Here is a 21,642-nt window from a genome sequence, read left to right as displayed (position 1 = left end):
ACATAACAATATTAACTTTAAATGTAAACGGACTAAATGCTCCAATTAAAAGACACAGACTGGAAAATTGGATAAAGAGTCAAGACCCATCAGTGTGCTGTATTCAGGAAACCCATCTCACATGCAGAGACACACATAGGCTCAAAATAAAAGGATGGAGGAAGATCTACCAAGCAAATGGAAAACAAAAAAAGGCAGGGGTTGCAATCCTAGTCTCTGATAAAACAGACTTTAAACCAACAAAGATCAAAAGAGACAAAGAAGGCCATTACATAATGGTAAAGGGATCAATTCAAAAAGAAGAGCTAACTATCCTAAATATATATGCACCCAATACAGGAGCACCCAGATTCATAAGGCAAGTCCTGAGTGACCTACAAAGAGACTTAGACTCCCACACAATAATAATGGGAGACTTCAACATCCCACTGTCAACATTAGACAGATCAACGAGACACAAAGTTAACAAGGAGACCCAGAAATTGAACTCAGCTCGGCACCAAGTGGACCTAATAGACATCTACAGAACTCTCCACCCCAAATCAACAGAATATACATTTTTTTCAGCACCACACCACACCTATTCCAAAATTGACCACATAGTTGGAAGTAAAGCTCTCCTCAGCAAATGTAAAAGAACAGAAAGTATAACAAACTGTCTGTCAGACCACAGTGCAATCAAACTAGAACTGAAGATTAAGAAACTCACTCAAAACCGCTCAACTACATGGAAACTGAACAACCTGCTCCCGTATGACTACTGGGTACATAACGAAATGAAGGCAGAAATAAATATGTTCTTTGAAACCAACGAGAACAAAGACACAACATACCAGAATCTCTGGGACACATTCAAAGCAGTGTGCAGTGGGAAATTTATAGCACTAAATGCCCACAAGAGAAAGCAGGAAAGATCCAAAATTGACACCCTATCGTCACAATTAAAAGAACTAGAAAAGCAAGAGCAAACACATTCAAAAGCTAGCAGAAGGCAAGAAATAACTAAAATCAGAGCAGAACTGAAGGAAATAGAGACACAAAAAACCCTTCAAAAAATTAATGAATCCAGGAGCCGGTTTTTTGAAAGGATCAACAAAATTGATAGACCGCTAGCAAGACTAATAAAGAAGAAAAGAGAGAAGAATCAAATAGATGCAATACAAAATGATAAAGGGGGTATCACCACCAATCCCACAGAAATACAAACTACCATCAGAGAATACTACAAACACCTCTATGCAAATAAACTAGAAAATCTAGAAGAAATGGATAAATTCCTGTACACATACACCGTCCCAAGACTAAACCAGGAAGAAGTTGAATCTCTGAATAGACCAATAACAGGCTCTGAAATTGTGGCAATAATCAATAGCTTACCAACCAAAAAGAGTCCAGGACCAGATGGATTCACAGCCGCATTCTACCAGAGGTAAAAGTAGGAACTAGTACCATTCCTTCTGAAACTATTCCAATCAATAGAAAAAGAGGGAATCCTCCCTAACACATTTTATGAGGCCAGCATCATCCTGATACCAAAGCCGGGCAGAGACACAACCAAAAAAGAGAATTTTAGACCAATATCATTAGTAAACATTGATGCAAAAATCCTCAATAAAATACTGGCAAACCAAATCCAGCAGCACATCAAAAAGCTTATCCACCATGATCAAGTGGGCTTCATCCCTGGGATGCAAGGCTGGTTCAATATACGCAAATCAATAAATGTAATCCAGCTTATAAACAGAACCAAAGACAAAAACCACATGATTATCTCAATAGATGCAGAAAAGGCCTTTGACAAAATTCAACAACCCTTCATGCTAAAAACTCTCAATAAATTAGGTATTGATGGGACGTATCTCAAAATAATAAGAGCTATCTATGACAAACCCACAGCCAATATCATACTGAACGGGCAAAAACTGGAAGCATTCCCTTTGAAAACTGGCACAAGACAGGGATGCCCTCTCTCACCACTCCTATTCAACATAGTGTTGGAAGTTCTGGCCAGGGCCATTAGGGAGGAGAAGGAAATAAAGGGTATTCAATTAGGAAAAGAGGAAGTCAAAATGTCCCTGTTTGCAGACGACATGATTGTATATCTAGAAAACACCATTGTCTCAGCCCAAAATCTCCTTAAGCTGATAAGCAACTTCAGCAAAGTCTCAGGGTACAAAATCAATGTACAAAAATCACAAGCATTCTTATACACCAATAACAGACAAACAGAGAGCCAAATCATGAGTGAATTCCCATTCACAATTGCTTCAAAGAGAATAAAATACCTAGGAATCCAACTTACAAGCGACGTGAAGGACCTCTTCAAGGAGAACTACAAATCACTGCTCAAGGAAATAAAAGAGGATACAAACAGATGGAAGAACATTCCATGCTCATGGGTAGGAAGAATCAGTATCGTGAAAATGGCCATACTGCCCAAGGTAATTTATAGATTCAATGCCATCCCCATCAAGCTACCAATGACTTTCTTCACTGAATTGGAAAAAACTACTTTAAAGTTCATATGGAACCAAAAAAGAGCCCGCATCACCAAGTCAATCCTAAGCCAAAAGAACAAAGCTGGAGGCATCACACTACCTGACTTCAAACTATACTACAAGGCTACAGTAACCAAAACAGCATGGTACTGGTACCAAAACAGAGATATAGACCAATGGAACAGAACAGAGCCCTCAGAAATAACGCTGCATATCTACAACTATCTGATCTTTGACAACCCTGAGAAAAACAAGCAATGGGGAAAGGATTCCCTATTTAATAAATGGTGCTGGGAAAACTGGCTAGCCGTATGTAGAAAGCTGAAACTGGATCCCTTCCTGACACCTTATACAAAAATTAATTCAAGATGAATTAAAGGCTTAAACGTTAGACCTAAAACCACAAAAACCCTAGAAGAAAACCTAGGCATTACCATTCAGGACATAGGCATGGGCAAGGACTTCATGTCTAAAACACCAAAAGCAATGGCAACAAAAGCCAAAATTGACAGATGGGATCTAATTAAGCTAAAGAGCTTCTGCACAGCAAAAGAAACTACCATCAGAGTGAACAGGCAACCTACAAAATGGGAGAAAATTTTCACAACCTACTCATCTGACAAAGGGCTAATATTCCGAATCTACAAAGAACTCAAACAAATTTACAAGAAAAAAACAAACAACCCCATCAAAAAGTGGGCAAAGGATATCAACAGACACTTCTCAAAAGAAGACATTTATGCAGCCAAAAAACACATGAAAAAATGCTCACCATCACTGGCCATCAGAGAAATGCAAATCAAAACCACAATGAGATACCATCTCACACCAGTTAGGATGGCAATCATTAAAAAGTCAGGAAACAACAGGTGCTGGAGAGGATGTGGAGAAATAGCAACACTTTTACACTGTTGGTGGGACTGTAAACTAGTTCAACCATTGTGGAAGTCAGTGTGGCGATTCCTCAGAGATCTAGAACTAGAAATACCATTTGACCCTGCCATCCCATTACTGGGTATATACCCAAAGGACTATAAATCATGCTGCTATAAAGACACATGCACACGTATGTTTATTGTGGCACTATTCACAATAGCAAAGACTTGGAACCAACCCAAATGTCCAACAGTGATAGACTGGATTAAGAAAATGTGGCACATACACACCATGGAATACTATGCAGCCATAAAAAATGATGAGTTCATGTCCTTTGTAGGGACATGGATGAAATTGGAAATCATCATTCTCAGTAAACTATCGCAAGGACAAAAAACCAAACACTGCATGTTCTCACTCACAGGTGGGAATTGAACAATGAGAACACACGGACACAGGAAGGGGAACATCACACTCTGGGGACTGTTGTGGGGTGGGGGGAGGGGGGAGGGATAGCATTAGGAGGTATACCTAATGCTAAATGATGAGTTAATGGGTGCAGCGCACCAGCATGGCACATGTATACATATGTAACTAACCTGCATATTGTGCACATGTTCCCTAAAACTTAAAGTACAATAATAATAAAATAAAAAAAGAAAAGCAAATTCTTACATTTTAATGCAAATTACATATTGTAATATGATTGACAGTGTCATATATTTATATAGATTATAGGCTTAAGTTCTAAGGTCTACTAATGACAGTGGATTTAATAAATTTAACAATATTTAGAGATTTTCTATATTGAAATTCATTAGGCAGTTATTGTTTGTACACTAATACCAAAGGTGCCATTTTGCAAGGTATAATTCTCTTGATAGCCAGTTGGGTTGATTTCATGATCCATTCTCTCCCTCAACATAGAAACTGAAGTCAGAGATCAAAAGGGAAAATAAATTCTTAACCTTGGTATTAGTGACTGGCAATAAAAAAACTGCAAAGTTTGAACCACTAGCAATAATTACTCCTTTAATCTGAATCCAGTACGGTGGTCATCACTGTTAAATTGTTCATAATTTCTATTGCTTAAAATTGTAATTCAATATTTGATGTTACCTTCTTTATTATAATAGGAAGTTATAAAAATAGAAGTGCAAACAATATCAGGAACTTTTTAACTCAATTCCAAGAGTAAAGATTAGATACAAGTTGCTATAGATTCCAACACTATTTTAAGTTGTATAACTAGTTAAATGTTTTTAAAATGAAATATTAAATTATAATCAACTGATACTAAAAGGCTAATCCAAAGGTAAGTTCATTTCAAATATGCTGTATTACCAAAGCTAGGAAAACAAGATTAAACCAGAAATTTGATTTTAAATTTTTACATGCCTGTGGCTGGTTATTTTCATATTCTTCAAGCCTCTTTTGCTCTCCCTCTGATGCCATTTCTAAGTCTTGTTCTGCTAAAAAAATTATATATTTAGTTAAAATGAGCTACACATAACAGTTAGATAAAAGCCATGGTCAGTGGTGGCTCACGCCTGTAATCCCAACACTTTGGGAGGCCGAGGCGGGTGGATCACGAGGTCAGGAGATCGAGACCATCCTGGCTAACAAGGTGAAACCCCGTCTCTACTAAAAAATACAAAAAATTAACTGGGTGTGGTGGCAGGTGCCTGTAGTCCCAGCTAGTCGGGAGGCTGGGGCAGGAGAATGGCGTCAGCCCGGGAGGTGGAGCTTGCAGTGAGCTGAAGATCTCACCACTGCACCTCCAGCCTGGGTGGCAGAGCGAGATTGTGTCTCAAAAAAAAAAAAAAACCAGAAAAAAAGATCTCACCACTGCACCTCCAGCCTGGGCGGCAGAGCGAGACTGTGTCTCAAAAAAAAAAAAAAAAAAAAAGCCATATTCTTTCTAAAACCAGAAAATAAAAGTGTTTAAACGAAGCTTAATCTTTAGTATAATATGTACTTCTTTAAGAAAGGCTTTTAATCCTCCAAAACTTCAGCAAACCACTTGGGGAGGCACTAGATGTCACCAGGTTCAAGCCATGCAAACGTGGTCAAAGATTCACTCACAAATTCATCCACCCAACATCAATGAACAAAACCATCAGAAATAAGACAAAATGTAAAAATCCAATAGAAACAGAAAAAGTAACAGCACACTGTTCTTTACTTCACAATAGTACCTTTAGAACAGCACATTGAGCCTGCTGTTCATTATTAATCATTTCCAAAATGACTGTTACTGTTTACACTTTCATCAATGTACAGTCTCTTCTTTATATCTAAAATATTTTCCTCAACTATTCTGACAGATTTCTTTCATAATTTAAGACTCAGACAGCTATGTGAAGTCTTCCTTGATTCTGGCTATCTTTCCTCAGATAAATGATTTTATTTAATACAGGTTTTATAACATATGTAGTTAAGGTTTCAAAAGTGAGATTATGTCTCAACTAACTATAACTGAAATAGAAGAGTGTATCTATTCCAATGTAAACATGTTGACTGATAATGAGAAAAATGATCCTTATAAAGAATAGCAAGTCATGATCCTGAGAGTAAGTGTCAAAGCTGATGGGAGGATGCTATGGCCTATCTTTAATGCAATACTTCAGATTCAATTACACCATTATACTACAAGCATTTATCATGTCCAACTATTTTTCCTATTATTTAGGAAGTACAAAGTTGTGAGGACACTTCCAATAAATATACAATTTATTTCTCATCAGAGAAACTGTTTAAAATTAATCAGCTTAGATAGACAGTTGTAGAATAAAAATTAATAAAACTATTCATTTTTTTCATTCCTAGGTAGGCTACTGCTATGTCTACATTGCTTGTATCCTGCAGTTTGGCCCTGTCAAGAACTTTCTGAATCCACTCATGCAAGAAGATATGTAAACCACATCAAAAATAGTGTATAGGCTGGGTGTGGTGGCTCACGGCTGTAATCACAGCACTTTGGGAGGCTGAAGTGGGTGGATTACAAGGTCAGGAGGTCGAGACCAGCCTGACTAACATGGTGAAACCCCATCTCTACTCAAAATACAAAAATTAGCCGGGCATGGTGTCATGTGCCTGTAATCCCAGCTACTCAGGGGGCTGAGGCAGGAGAATCGCTTTAACCCGGGAGGTAGAGGTTGCAATGAGCCGAGATTGTGCCATTGCACTCCAGGCTGGGAGACAGAGCGAGACTCCATCTCAAAAAAAAAAAAAGTGTATAATAAGCTTTCAATATGTAAATAATTGTCAAAAATGAAAAAATTAAATTTCCACAGACATTAATAACATTTTATACTTCAAAATCTGTGCAACATTCACTGATTATTTTGGTTTTGTTATTCAAAGAATGAATGCTATAACTTTTTGTTTCTAAAATTAGTTTGATTTGATATACCATGCTAATCTCTAAGGCACTTTCATGGAACTGTGATCTTATTAAAAAAATAGGTTTCTTAGTAAAATCAGTCAAAGTTTCTTAGTTCAAATAAATTTCATTTGATTAACTAATATCAACACTTCTATATAGCTCTCATAAATTATTCCCACCACAAATGAAGAGGAAAGCCTCTTAATTTAGCAGTAATACCTTACATGTATAATTTCTATTTCCTAAATTTGTGTTCCTTTCCCTCTGGCTAGAAACATGCTCAGAAATAGTAGCAAAATGATACTGTTATGTTTCAAACTGCTATCAGATGGCAAACAGGTATATGGAAAGGTGCTCGACATCACTGATCATCACAGAAATGCAAATCAAAGCTACAATGAGGTATCGTCTCACCTCAGTTAAAATGGCTTTTATCCAAATGGCAGGCATTAAGAAATGCTGGTGAGGATGTGGAGAAAGCAGAACCCTCGTACACCATTGGTGGCATTGTGAATTAGTACAGTCACTATGGAGAACAGTATAGAGTCCTCAAAAAATTAAAAATACAGCTACCCACATGATCCAGCAATCCCATTGCTAGGTAACTATTCAAAAGCAAGAAAATCAGTATTATAAAAGAGAAATCTGTCCTGACATGTTTATTGCAGCACTTTTCACAATAGCCATAATTTGGAATCAACCTAAATGTACATCAACAGAAAAATGGGTTCTAAAAATGTGATACATATACGGCTCAGCCATATGAAAGAATAAGATCCTCTCATTCGCAATGACATGGATGGAACAAGAGGACATTATGTCAAGTAAAATAATCCAGGCAAAGAAAGGAAGCCTTCACATGTTGTCAGTCCTTTGTGGGTGTGAGAAATTTAAAAAATAGAGCTCATGGAGATGAAGAGAAAAATCACCATTACCACAGTCTAGGAAGGGTGTGGGGGTGGTAGGAAATGAGGATGCTTAATAAGTACAAACTATAGTTAGAAACAATGAATAAAATTTAGCATTTTATAGCACAAAAACATGACTACAGTCAGCAATAAATTGTTGTACATTTTAGCATTACTGAGGAAGTACAAATTAAAAGACAGCACAAAGAAATGGTTAATGCTAGAGGTGATGGATAACCCATTAACCATCATGTCATTATTACACATTGTATGCCTGTATCAAACTATCTCATCTACTCCATAAACATAAACACCTACAATTTACTCATTAAAATTAAAAACAAAAAAATAAAACACACACACACACACACACACACAGTGTGCTAATCAGAACATCCGATTGGCTTAATATAAGTGTAACAAAATTGACCAGAACCAATAAAAGTTAAAACAAAATATGTTACAAAATAAAACATTTCATTAGCTAAAAGCCATAATTTTAATTGACTTTTAAAGCAAAACAAATATTTTACAGTATCAAAATTGATCTCTTTAATTCACTAAAAACTATTGAATTCCAAATTGGAAACTTCAGAGTATCAAAATGTAAAAGTAGAAACATCTGAATAAAACCTTATATTTTTAGGCCAGGCATGGTGGTTCACACCTGTAATCCCAGCACTTTGGGAGGGCGAGGCGGGAGGATCACCTGAGGTCGAGAGCTCAAGACCAGCCTGACCAACATGGAGAAAGCCTGTCTCTACTAAAAATACAAAATTAGCCGGGCATGGTGGGGCATAGCTGTAATTCCAGCTACTCGGGAGGCTGAGGCAGGAGAATTGCTTGAACCAGGAAGGTGGAGGTTGCGGTGAGCTACAATTGAGCCATTGCACTCCACCCTGGGCAACAAGAGCAAAGCTCTGTCTCCAAAAACAAAAAACAAAACAAAAAAAAAACCTTATGTTTTAAAGATGTATTTTCCTTATGCATGTAAATCTCATTTTTGAAAATATAAATAAAAATGATAACAGCTGCATTATTTAGATGAAATCCTGAAATAAAATATAAAAAGTGAAATAATTGAGAATAGAAAGACTATGAGCATTACAAACAGATTAATGTACTTCTTTCCAGAGTTAAATCTACAATGCAAAGTTTACCTGGTGTGGATGTTTGTACATCCTTCATTTTGGTGGCTGTATTCAGAACAGAATCTTTATTTTCAATTGTAGCCTGAATGGGTTTTAAAACAAAGTGATTAGCACATGATGTATATTGGTATAGGTTATGCAGTTAATAATTAAAAATATAAATGTAAGAGTAATTACCTTCAAGGTGGGCAGATTCTCAGGATACTCTAACAAGCAAGAGAAATATATAATCAATCATATGTAAATATGGTAAGGCCAACCATACATTCGTGGAGTGTTAGCATCAAACTGAATACTCTTGCCTGTATTAGTGTAGGTTTCATGTTTTTCTAGTTTGTTTCTTTGGGACAGTAACATGATAGAAATGCAATGAAGAAAATAGGAATACAAGCTTCAAAAATATACAGTTACAAGTTAAAAAGTGAGATTATGCACCACATCTATTGCTAAAAAAAAAAGTGTTAATATCAATGTGGATATACTGATTAACAAGGAGAAATGTGATCTAAAATCAGAGGAGCAAGTCATAACCCTAGAAATAAGTGTAAAAGCTGGTGCTAACTGCGACTACATGACTTTCATACAAGACATCAGAAGGCTTTATACCATTATAACATAAACATTCATCATGCTCTTTAGCTTGTCTGATAACTGAGAAGGTACACAATTACAATGACACTTCAGTTGAACGTACACTTCACGTATCTTCAGTGTAAGTGTCCTGAATTGATCTGCTTGGATATATGTTTGGTGAATCCTAGTAGTTAATATTCATTATTTATCATGCCCATGTGGTGTAATAATCTGCCTACATTTCTTATATCCTCTAGTTTAGCCTTCAGAAACTTTCTTCATCCACTAATGGCAAGAAGGTATAATATATAAACCCCATCAAAAAGTATAATAAATTATACATATTTATACAAAATGGAATTGCTCCAGGCATTAGATATTAATAAACTTATACATTTGGAAATCAGTCCAATATTCATTGAAAATAATCACTTTAGGATTCAATTAATGCATTCAACATTATTTTTGTCTGTAAAATTAGTCTGCTCTGGAATATCACTTTACTATAAAGAATTTTCATTAAATAGCTATTTTAACAAGACAGCCAGCACTTTGGAAAAAACTAAATACTCATATTAAACTTCAACTCATTTGAATAACTAATAAAAAATATATGTGTGATGTCTGATACTAATAAACATGAATAATGAGGCACTGTGGTTTATCCCAATTCTAGCACTCCTTCCTGATTCCAGCAGTCATTGGAGCAGCCAGAAATCAGATCTTCCGGTATGCAAATATTCTAAATGCATCTGAAGTGAGTTCACTCAGGCTTCCTCAGCAGAAACCCCAAAATTACCTAAATAACTTCTTCCTTCCCCTCTTTCTTGCCTTGCAATCCCTCTTTCTTGATGAAAATAATTACTACATCAGTGGTCACCTTGCTCCTCATTCTCCAGTGTTTATGGGTTATTATGACAACTTCCTCCCTCTGGTTTAAGCAGTACCATCTGACATCTATAATTTCTATTACTTTTTTCTCTTTCTCCTTCCCCTTTCCATAGAAACATGCTCTGAAATAAGAGCAAAATTATGCTGTCCCCGGATCCTCTTATCTCTTATGTCTTGAACTGTTTTCCAACGGTTCTTCTACACAATTTCCATGTAGGGAAGTCTATCAGCTTGTTACTAAGATCATGGCCAAGGACCAGCAGCATCAACAACACCTGACAACTCAGTAGAAATGCACAATCTCAGGCCTGCTGAATCAGAAAGTGCATTTTCAATGAGCCCCCCGCTGATCTATTCAGGGGTGGGACGTTGTCTTCTATCTTGAGTGCACATGACATTAAATGTATATTGCCAAATTACCTCTTCCAGATTTCCAACCGCCCATTATTCTTGTGGCAATATTCAAAAGAGAAACTTTCTTTTTAAATATAACCTGAATGGAAAGAGAAACAAAATAGTCAATACATAATATATATTTCATAGGCTATAAAATAAATAATTCAAAATATAAATGAAAGAGTAACTACCTTCTGGGCCGATTGTTTCTGAGGAGACACTGAAAAGTAAAAGAAATATATAATCCATCATATGTAAATATGATAAAGTTATCCATACATTCATGCAGTGTTAGCATCAAGCTGTATCCTCCTGCCTGTACTAGTGTAGGATTTGATGTTTTACAGTTTGTGTCTTTGGGACAGGAACATGAGGAAATATGCTGAAGAAAATAGGAATACACGCTTCCAGAAAATATTCAGTCAGAAATTACAAAGAGGTATTTTGCGTCATGTGTGTATTACTGAAATAAAAAGTGTCAATATCAATGTGGATATGCTGAATGATGAAAAGAAATGTGATCTAAAATCAGAGGAGCAACTCATACACCCAGGAACCAATGTCAAAGAAGGGACTAAATGCTACTGCATGTTTTTCATGCAAGACATCAGAAGGATTTATACCATTGTACTGCAAGTATTCATCATGCTCTTTAACTTGCCTGGTAATTGAGCAGGTACACAATGACAATGACACTTTAATAGAATGTACGCTTCACAAGTCCTCAGTGGAAGTGTCGCAGCTTCATCAGCTTGGATATAGGTTGGGATAATCCTGTATACAATATTCTTTATTTCTCAAACCCATGTGGTGTAATAATGTGCCTACATTTGTTGTGTCCTCTAGTTTAGGCTACAGAAAGGTTCTTCATCCACTCATGGCAACAAAGTATAATATATAAACCATATCAAAAAGTATAATAAATGATCAAATGACAAACTTATACAAAATAAAGTTGCTACAAGCATTAGATATGAATAACCTTTTACATTTGGAAATCACTACAATATTCATTGAAAATAACAATTTTAAAAGTCAATTAATGAATTCAAATTAATTTTGTTTCTAAAATAGTCTGGTTTGAAGTATCATGTTACTCCCTAAAGCATTTTCATTAAATTGCTATTTTATCCAAAGTTAGCTAATTGAAAAGAAAAGCCAATATATGCATATTCATGTTTATTTCACTTGAATAACTAATATTAACAAAACATATATCTCTGACACCCAAGAGTAACAAAGAGGAGCAATGAGTCACTGTGGTTTATCCCAATTCTAGGAGTCCTTCCTGCTTCCACTGGTTCCTAAAGCAGCCAAAATCAAATCTTCTTTTAGGAAAATATTCGAATATGCATCTGAACACAAGTTTCCTCAGAAGAAACCACAAAATTACCTAAATAACTTCTTATTTTCCCTCCTTTCTGCCTGACAATCCCTCTTCCTTGAGGAAAGTAATTGTTACATCAGCGGTCTCATTAGTTCTCATTCTACAGTATTCATGGGTTATTGTGATCACTTTTCCATCTGTTTTTAGGAACACGATGTGATATCTGTAAAATCTATACTTCATCTCTATCTCCTACCACCCTTGGTGAAAACATGCTGTAGAATTAAAGCAAAATTATGCTGTCCCCTGAGCCCCTTATGTCTTGACATGGTCTCCAATGTTTCTTCTTCCCAATTTCAATGTGGGGAAGTCTATAATCTTACTTCAAAGATCACGTCCAAGACCAGCAGCATCAGCGTCACCCGAGAACTTATTACAAATGAAGAATCTCAGGTCTGCAGAATCGGAATGTGCAGCTGCGACGAGCCCCCCGCTGATTTATTTGGGGAAGAGAAGTTCTTTTCTATCTGGACTGAACATGACATTAAATGTGTTTTGCAAAATTACCTGTCCCAGATTTTTCTCCATCCTTTATTTCTCTGGCTATATTCGAAACAGAATCTTTCTCATCACCTGTAGTCTGAATGGAATTTGAAACAAAATAATAAATAAATAAAGTATGTTTCATAGACTATACAATTACTAGTTCACAATATAAATAAGAGTTTAATTACCTTCAAGGCTGGTCGTCTCTGAGAAGACACTGAAAAGCAAAAGGGATACATAATCACTCACATGTACGTATGATAAAGTTATTCATACATTCATGCAGTGTTAGCATCAAGCTGTATCCTTCTGCCTGTATTAGGGTAGGATTTGATGTTTCCTACTTTGTGTCTGGGGATTGGAACATGACAGAAATACACTGAAAAAAAGTAATACAGCCTTCATGAAAAATATACTTACAATTTCAAGCATGGTATGATTTGTCATATGTCTAAAACTAAAATAAAACCCTGTCAATATCAACGTGGATATGCTGAGTGATGAGGACAAATGTGATCTAAAATCAGAGGATCAACTCATACACCTGAGAATCAATGTCAAAGTAGGTGGTACTTGATCCCACAGGTCTTTCATGCAAGAAATCAAAAGGATTTACACCATTATACTACAGACATTCATCATGCTCTTTAACTTGCCCGATAACAGAGAAGGTACACAATTACAATGACACTTCGGTTGAATGTACACTTCACATCTCTTCAGTAGAAGTGTCCTAAATTGATCACCTTGGATATCTGTTTGCTGAAACCGAGTAGGTAATATTTATTATTCCTCACACCCACGTGGTGTAATAATTTGCCTAAGTTTCTTGTATCCACTCGTTTAGCTTTCCAAAAGTTTCTTCATGCATTCATGGCACCAAAGGACAATATATTAGCCTCAATAAAAATATCATCAATTATCAATTTTGACATATTTCTACAAAGTAAAACTGCTACAAGCGTTAGATATTAATATGTTTTACATTCACAAATCACTCCAATATTCATTGAAAATGACCACTTTAGGAGTTAATTAGAATTCCACATACTTTTTGTTTCTAAAATAGTCTTGTTGGGAGTATCATGCTATTCTCTAAAGAAGTTTCATCCAATAGCTATTTTACCCAAGAGTTAGCTCCTTGAACAACGAAGCCAATGTATTCATATTCAAGTTTATCTCATTTTTATAACTAAAATCAACAAAACATGTATCTCTGATGCCTAATAGTAGCAAAGAAGAGTAACGAGTCAGTGTGCTTTATCCCAATTCTAGCATTGTTTCCTGCTTCCAGTAGTTCTTGGAGAAGCCAAAATTTAGTGTTCTTTTATGCAAATATTCCAAATTTATCTGAAGTGAGTTCACTCAGGTTTCCTCAACAGAAACCCCAAAATTACATAAATAACTTCTTCTTTTCTCTCCTTCCTGCCTCACAATCCCTCTTCCTTGTGGAAAATAATTGCTACTTCAGTGATCTTGTTCGTTCTCATTCTACGCTGTTTTTGAGGTATTAGGATCACTTTTCCCTCTGTTTATAACAATATGATCTGACGCCTATAATATCTATTACTTCATCTCTTTCTCCTTCCCCTCTTGATGGAAACTTGCTGTAGAATTAAAGCAAAATGATGCTGTCCCCTGAGGCTGTTATGTGCTAAACCGCTCTCCTATGGTTCTTCTTCCTAATTTCAATGTAGGGAAGTCTACAATCTTACTACTCAGATCATGGTCAAGGACCAGCACCATCAGGGTCACCCGAGGACTTATTACAAATGAAGAATCTCAGGCATGCTGAATCCAAACATAAAGCTTCAATGAACCCCCCGCTGATTTATTTGGGGAAGTGAATTTCTCTTCTATTTGATCGAACATTACATTAAAGGTGTATTCCAAAATACCTGTCCCACGTATTTGTCCATCCTTTATTTCTGTGGCTATATTAGAAACAGAATCTTTCTTGACACTTGTAGCCTGAATGGGATTTGAAACAAAATAATCAATACATAAAGTATATATTCATAGACTATACAGTTAATAGTTCAAAATATATATGAGTGTTTAATTACCTTCCAGGCTGGTTGTTTCTGAGAAGACACTGAAAAGCAAAACAGATACATAATCACTCATATGTGCATATGATAAAGTTATTCAAACATTCATGCAGTGTTAGCATCAAGCTGCATCTGTCTGCAGTTATTAGTGTAGGCTTTGATGCTTTATACTTTGTGTTTTGGGATGGGAACATGACAGAAATACACTGAAGAAAACAGGAATACAGGTTTCAAGAAATATACACTAAGCATTTCAAACGTAGTATGATTTGTCATATGACTAAAACTAAAATAAAAGTGTCAATTTCAATAAGGATATGCCGAGTGATGAGGACAAATGTGGTCTAAAATCACAGAAGAAACTAATCACCTGGGAATCAATGTCAAAGCAGGTGGTACATGCACCCGCATGACTTTCATGCAAGATATCCGAATGATTAAACCATTATACTGCAAACATTCAACATGCTCTTTAACTTGCCCAATAACTGAGAAGGTACACAAATACAATGACACTTCACTTGAACGTACACTTCACACCTCTTAAGTGGAAGGGACCTAAATCGATCAACGTGGATGTATGTTTCCTGAATCCAAGTAAATAATTCATTATTTCTCACACCCATGTGCTGTAATAATTTGCCTAAGCTTCTTGTATTCTCTAGTTTAGCCTTTTGAACATTTCTTCATCCACTTGTGGCAACAAAGTATAATATATAACTTCAATAAAAAGCATAATCAATTATCAATTTTGACATAATTCTACTAAATAAAACTGCTACAAGTATTGGATATTAATAAGCTTTTACACTTGGAAATCACTCCAATATTCATTGAAAATTACCATTTTAGGAGTCAGTTGTTGAATTCAACATTATTTTTGTTTCTAAAATAGTCTTGTTAGGAGTATCATGCTATTCTCTAAAGAATATTCATTAAATACCTATTTTATCCAAGAGTCAGCTCTTTGATCAATGAAGCCGATGTACTCATATTCAAGTTTATCTAATATCTATAACTAAAATCAACAAAACGTGTAAGTCTGATACCTAACAGTAACAAAGAAGAGTAATTAGTAAATGAAGTTTATCCCAATTCTAGCATTATCTCCTGCACCCAGTAGTTCCAGCAGCTGCCAAAATCAAATCTTCTTTATGCAAATATGCTAAATGCCTCTGAAGTGAGTCCACTCAGGTTTCCTCAGCAGAAACCCCAAAATTACATAAATAACTTCTTCTTTTCCCTCCTTCCTGCCTCACAATCCCTCTTCCTTGGGAAAAATCATTGCTATATCAGTGGTCTCCTTAGTTGTCATTCTACAGTGTCTACAGGTTATTAGGATCACTATTCTGTCTTTTTTATAGCAGTATGATGTGACATCTGTAAAATATATACTTCATGTCTTTCTCCTTCTACCCTTATTGAAAACATGCTGTAGAATTAAAGCAAAATTATGCTGTTCCCCTGAGCCCCTTATGTCTTGAACTGCTCTCCATATTTCTTCTTCCCAATTTCAATGTGGGGAAGTCTATAATCTTACTGCAAAGATCCTGTCCAAGACCAGCAGCATCAGCGTCACCCAAGAACTTACTAAAAATGAAGAATGTCAGGCCTGCTGAATCAGAATGTGCAGTTTTGATGAGCCCCACACTGATTTGTTCGGGGAAGAGAAGTACTTTTCTATCTGGACTGAACATGACATTAAATGTGTTTTGCAAAATTACCTGTTCCAGATTGTTGTCCATCCTTTATTTCTGTGGGTATATTCGAAACAGAATCTTTCTTGTCACTTGTAGCCTGAATGGAATTTGAAACAAAATAATCAATACATAAACTATGTTTCATAGACCACACAGTTAATAGTTCACAATATAAATGAGAGTTTAATTACCTTCAAGGCTGGTTGTTTCTGAGAAGACACTGAAAAGCAAAAGGGATACATAATCACTCATATGTAAATATGATAAAGTTATCCATACATTCCTGCACTGTTGGCATCAAGATGTATCTTCCTGCCTGTATTAGTATAGGCTTTGATGTTTTCTACTTTGTGACTCGGGACTGGAATATGACAGAAATACACTGAAAAAGGTGAATACAGGCTTCACAAAATATACTTACAATTTCAAACATGGCATGATTTGTCATATGTCTAAAACTAAAATAAAACCATGTCAATATCAATGTGGATATGCCAAGTGATGAGGACAAATGTGATCTAAAATCAGAGGAGCAACTCATACAATTGAGAATCAATGTCAAAGCAGGTTCTACATGATGCCACATGTCTTTCATGCAAGAAATCAAAAGGATTTACACCATTATAGTACAAACATTCATCATGCTCTTTAACGTGCCCAATAACTGAGAAGGCACACAATTACAATGACACTTCAGTTGAACGTACACTTCACGTCTCTTCAGTGGAAGTGTCCTAAATTGATCAGCTTGGATTATGTTTGCTGAAACCTAGTAGATAATATTCATTACTTCTCACACCCCTGTGGTGTAATAATTTGCCTAAGTTTCTTGTATCCACTCGTTTAGCCTTCTGAAAGTTTCTTCATCCACTCATGGCACCAAAGGATAATATATTAGCCTCAATAAAAATATCATCAATTACCAATGTTGACGTACTTCTACAAAGTAAAACTGCTACAAGCATTAGATATTAATAAGTTTTACATTCAGAAATCAATCAAATTTTCATTGAAAGGACCACTTTAGGAGTTAATTAGAATTCAACATAATTTTTGTTTCTAAAAAGTCTTCTTTGGAGTATCATGCTATTCTCTAAAGAAGTTTCATTCAATAGCTATTTTATCCAAGACTTAGCTCCTTGAACTTTGAAGCCAATGTACTCATATTCGTTTATCTCAGTTTTATAACTGAAATCAACAAAACATGTATCTCTGATGCCTAATAGTAAATTACTCCTAAAGAGGAGTAATGAGTCACTGTGGTTTATCCCAATTCTAGCATAGTTTCCTGCTTCCAGTAGTTCCTGGAGCAGCCAAAATCAAATCTTCTTTTATGCAAATGTTCCAAATGTATTGAAGTGAGTTCACTGAGGTTTCCTCAGCAGAAATCCCAAATTACATAAATAACTTCTTCTTCTCCCTCCTTCCTGACTCACAATCCCTATTCCTTGAGGAAAATAATTGCTACATCACTGGTCTTGTTACTTGTCATTCTACAGTGTTTTTGTGGTATTAGGATCACTTTTCCCTCTGTTTATCACAATACAATCTGACGCCTCTAATATCTATTATTTCATCTCTTTCTCTTTCCCCTCTTGATGGAAACATGCTGTAGAATTAAAGCAAAATGATGCTGTCCCCTGAGCCTGTTATGTGTTGAATTGCTGTCAGATGGTTCTTTTTCGCAATTTCAAAGTACAGACATCTAAAATCTTAGTACTTTCAGCATGGCCAAGGACCACAGCATCAGGGTCACCCGAGAACTTATTACAAATGAATAATCTCAGGAATACTGAATCAGAACATGAAGATTTGACGAACCCCCCGCTGCTTTAATTGGTGAAGAGAAGTTCTCTTCTATCTTGAATGAACATCATATTAAATGTGTTTGCAAAATTACCTGCCCCAGATATTTGTTCATCCTTTGTTTCTGTGGCTATATTTGGAATAGAATCTTCCTTGTCACTTGTAGCCTGAATGGAATTTGAAACAGAACTGTCAATAAATAAAGTATATTTCATAGACTATACAGTTAATAGTTCAAAATACAAAAGAGAGTTTAATTACCTTAAAGGATGGTTGTTTATGAGAAGACACTGAAAAGCAAAAGGGATACATAATCACTCATACATAAATATGATAAAGTTATCCATACATTCATACAGTGTTAGCATCAACCTCTGTCCTCCTGCCTGTAATAGTGTAGGCTTTGATGGCTTCTACTTTGTGTCTGGGGACAAGAACATGACAGAAATACACTGAAAAAAGGGAATACAGGCTCCATGAAATATATCCTTACAATTTTAAACATGGTATGATTTGTCATATGTCAAAAACTAAAATAAAGCCCTGTCAACATGAATGTCGATATGCCGAGTAATGAGGACAAAGTGATCTAAAATCAGAGGAGCAACTCATACACGTAAGAATCAATGTCAAAGCAGGTGCTACATGATCCCACATGTCTTTCATGTAAGAAATCAAAAGGATTTACACCATTATAGTACAAACATTCATCATGCTCTTTAATTTGCCCAATAACTGAGAAGGCACAGAATTACGACGACATTTCAGTTGAACGTACACTTCACATCCCTTCAGTGGATGTGTCCTAAATTGATCACCTTGGATATATGCTTGCTGATACCTAGTAGATAACATTCATTATCTCTCACACCCACGTGGTGCAATAATTTGCCTAAGTTTCTTGTATCCACTAGTTTAGACTTCTGAAAATTTCTTCATCCACTCTTGGCACCAAAGGATAATATATTAGCCTCAATAAAGATACCATCAATTATCAACTTTGACATATTTCTTCAAAGTAAAACTGCTACAAGCATTAGATCTTAATCAGTTTTTCATTCAGAAATCACTGCAATATTCATTGAAAATGACGATTTTAGGAGTTAGTTAGAATTCAACATCATTTTTGTTTCTAAAATAGACTTTTTGGGAGGACCATGTTATTCTCTAAAGAAGTTTCATAAAATAACTATTTCATCCAAGAGGTAGCCCCTTGAACAAGGAAGCAAATTTATTCATATTCAAGATTATCTCATTTTTATAACTACAATCAACAAAATATGTATCTCTGATGCCTCCTAGTAACAAAGAGGAGTAATGAGTCAGTGTGGTGTATTCCAATTATACCATTCTTTCCTGCTTCCAGTAGTTCCTGGAGCAGCCAAAATCAAATAACTTTTATGAAAATATTCCAAATGCATCTGAAGTGAGTTCACTCAGGTTTCCTCAGAAGAAACCAGAAAATTATATAAAAGAATTCCTCTTTTCCACCTTCCTGCCTCACAATCCATCTTCTTTAGGAAAATAGTTGCTACACCAGGGGTCTCCTTAGTTCTCCTACAGTGTCTATGGGTTGTTACAACAAGCTTTCTGTCTTTTCTTGGCAGTACGATCTGAAGTGTGTAAATTCTATACTTCCTCTCTTTCTCCTTCCACCCTTACTGAAAACAAGCTGGAGAATTAAAGCAAAATTATGTTGTTCCCCAGAGCCCCTTATGCCTTGAACTGCTCTCCATATTTCTTCTTCCCAATTTCAATGTGGGGAAGTGTATAATCTTACTGCGAAGATCATGTTCCAGACCAGCAGCAACAGCATCACCCACGAACTTATTTGAAATGAAGAATCTCAGGACGGCGAAATCAGAATGTGCAGCTTCAACGAGCCCCCCACTGATTTATTCAGGGAAAAGAATTTCTTATCTATCTGGACTGAACATGACATTAAATCTCTTTTCAAAATTACCTCTCTTAGTTTTTTCTCCATCCTTTTTTCCTCTGGCTATATTCAAAAGAGAATATTTCTCGTCTCTTGTAGCCTGAATGGAATTTGAAATGAAATAATAAATTAATAAAGTATGTTTCATAGACTATACATTTACTAGTTCACAATATAAATGAGAGTTTCATTACCTTCAAGCCTGGTGGTTGCTCAAAAGACACTGAAAAGTAAAAGGGATTCATAATCACTCATATGTAAAAATGACAAAATTATCCACACATTCACGCAGTGTTAGCATCAACCTCTGTCTTCCTGCCTGTATTAGCATAGGTTTGATGGCTTCTACTTTGTGTCTGGGGACTAGAACATGACAGAAATACACTGAGAAAAGGGAATACAGGCTCCATGAAATATAGTCTTAGAATTTCAAACATGGTGTGATTTGTCATATGCCAAAAACTAAAATAAAACCGTGTCAATATCAACGTGGATATGCCAAGTGATGAGGACAAAGTGATCTAAAATCAGAGGAGCAACTCATACACCTGAGAATCAACGTGAAAGCAGGTGCTACATGATCCCACATATCTTTCATGCAACAAATTAAAAGGATTTACACCATTATACTACAAACATTCATCATGCTCTTTAACTTGCCCAATTACTGAGAAGGCACACAATTACGACGACAATTCAGTTGAATGTACACTTCACATCTCTTCAGTGGAAGTGTGCTAAATTGATCACCTTGGATATCTGTTTGCTGATACCTAGTAGATAATATTCATTATCTCTCACACCCACATGGTGTAATAATCTGCCTAAGTTTCTTGTATCCACTAGTTTAGACTTCCGAAAGTTTCTTCATCCAGTCGTGGCAACAAAGGATAATATATTAGCCTCAATAAAAATATCATCAATTGTCAATTTTGACATACCTATACAAAGTAAAACTGCTACAAGCATTAGATATGATCAGTTTTTCATTCAGAAATCACTGCAATATTCATTGAAAATGACCATTTTAGGAGTTAATTAGAATCCAGCATAATTTTTGTTTCTCAAATAGCCTTGTTGGGAGTATCATGTTGTTCTCTAAAGAAGTTTCATGAAATAGCTATTGTATCCAAGAGGTAGCTCCTTGAAAAAGGAAGCCAAGTATTCATATTCAAGTTTGTCTCATTTCTATAACTAAAATCAACAAAACATGTATCTCTGATGCCTAATAGTAACAAAGAGGAGTAATGAGTCAGTGTGTTTTTATGCCAATTCTAGGATTGTTGCCTTCTTCCAGCAGTTCCTGCAGCAGCCAAAATCAAGTATTTTTTATTAAAATATTCCAAATGCATCTGAAGTGAGTTCACTCAGGTTTCCTCAGCACAAACCCCAAAATTATATAAATGACTGCCTCTTTTCACACCTTCCTGCCTCACAATCCGTCTTCCTTGGGAAAATGATTGCTACACCAGGGGTCTCCTTAGTTCTCCTACAGTGTGTTCGGGTTATTACAACAAGTTTTCTGTCTGTTCTTAGCAGTACGATGTGACGTCTGTAAAATCGATACTACCTCTCTTTCTCCTTCCACCCTTACT

General features: G+C 35.8%; 1 protein-coding gene across 17 annotated transcripts in view; it reads right to left on the bottom strand.

The window, feature by feature from the left end:
• Positions 1-21,642, bottom strand: part of LOC741694 (ankyrin repeat domain-containing protein 36B) — a 128,692-nt gene that overhangs the window by 61,606 nt on the left and 45,444 nt on the right. For 6 of the 17 annotated variants that reach the window (XM_063789549.1, XM_063789544.1, XM_063789546.1 and 3 more), the window contains 15 exons: positions 20,242-20,270; positions 20,075-20,147; positions 18,373-18,401; positions 18,206-18,278; positions 16,497-16,525; positions 16,330-16,402; positions 14,621-14,649; positions 14,453-14,525; positions 12,743-12,771; positions 12,576-12,648; positions 10,873-10,901; positions 10,706-10,778; positions 8,999-9,027; positions 8,831-8,903; positions 4,773-4,846 (listed from right to left, as the gene is read on the bottom strand). In XM_063789549.1, the coding sequence (XP_063645619.1) occupies positions 4,773-4,846; positions 8,831-8,903; positions 8,999-9,027; positions 10,706-10,778; positions 10,873-10,901; positions 12,576-12,648; positions 12,743-12,771; positions 14,453-14,525; positions 14,621-14,649; positions 16,330-16,402; positions 16,497-16,525; positions 18,206-18,278; positions 18,373-18,401; positions 20,075-20,147; positions 20,242-20,270 (788 nt within the window). Of the gene's footprint in view, positions 1-4,772; positions 4,847-7,176; positions 7,289-8,830; positions 8,904-8,998; positions 9,028-10,705; positions 10,779-10,872; positions 10,902-12,575; positions 12,649-12,742; positions 12,772-14,452; positions 14,526-14,620; positions 14,650-16,329; positions 16,403-16,496; positions 16,526-18,205; positions 18,279-18,372; positions 18,402-20,074; positions 20,148-20,241; positions 20,271-21,642 lie in introns of all 17 variants that reach the window. The other 11 variants (XM_063789550.1, XM_063789545.1, XM_063789556.1 and 8 more) reach the window with 4 other exon arrangements.

The sequence above is a fragment of the Pan troglodytes genome, chromosome 12, assembly GCF_028858775.2.
Source record: "Pan troglodytes isolate AG18354 chromosome 12, NHGRI_mPanTro3-v2.0_pri, whole genome shotgun sequence".
In the NCBI taxonomy this organism is placed as follows: Eukaryota; Metazoa; Chordata; class Mammalia; order Primates; family Hominidae; genus Pan; species Pan troglodytes.
This window is presented reverse-complemented; position numbering and strand designations above follow the sequence as displayed.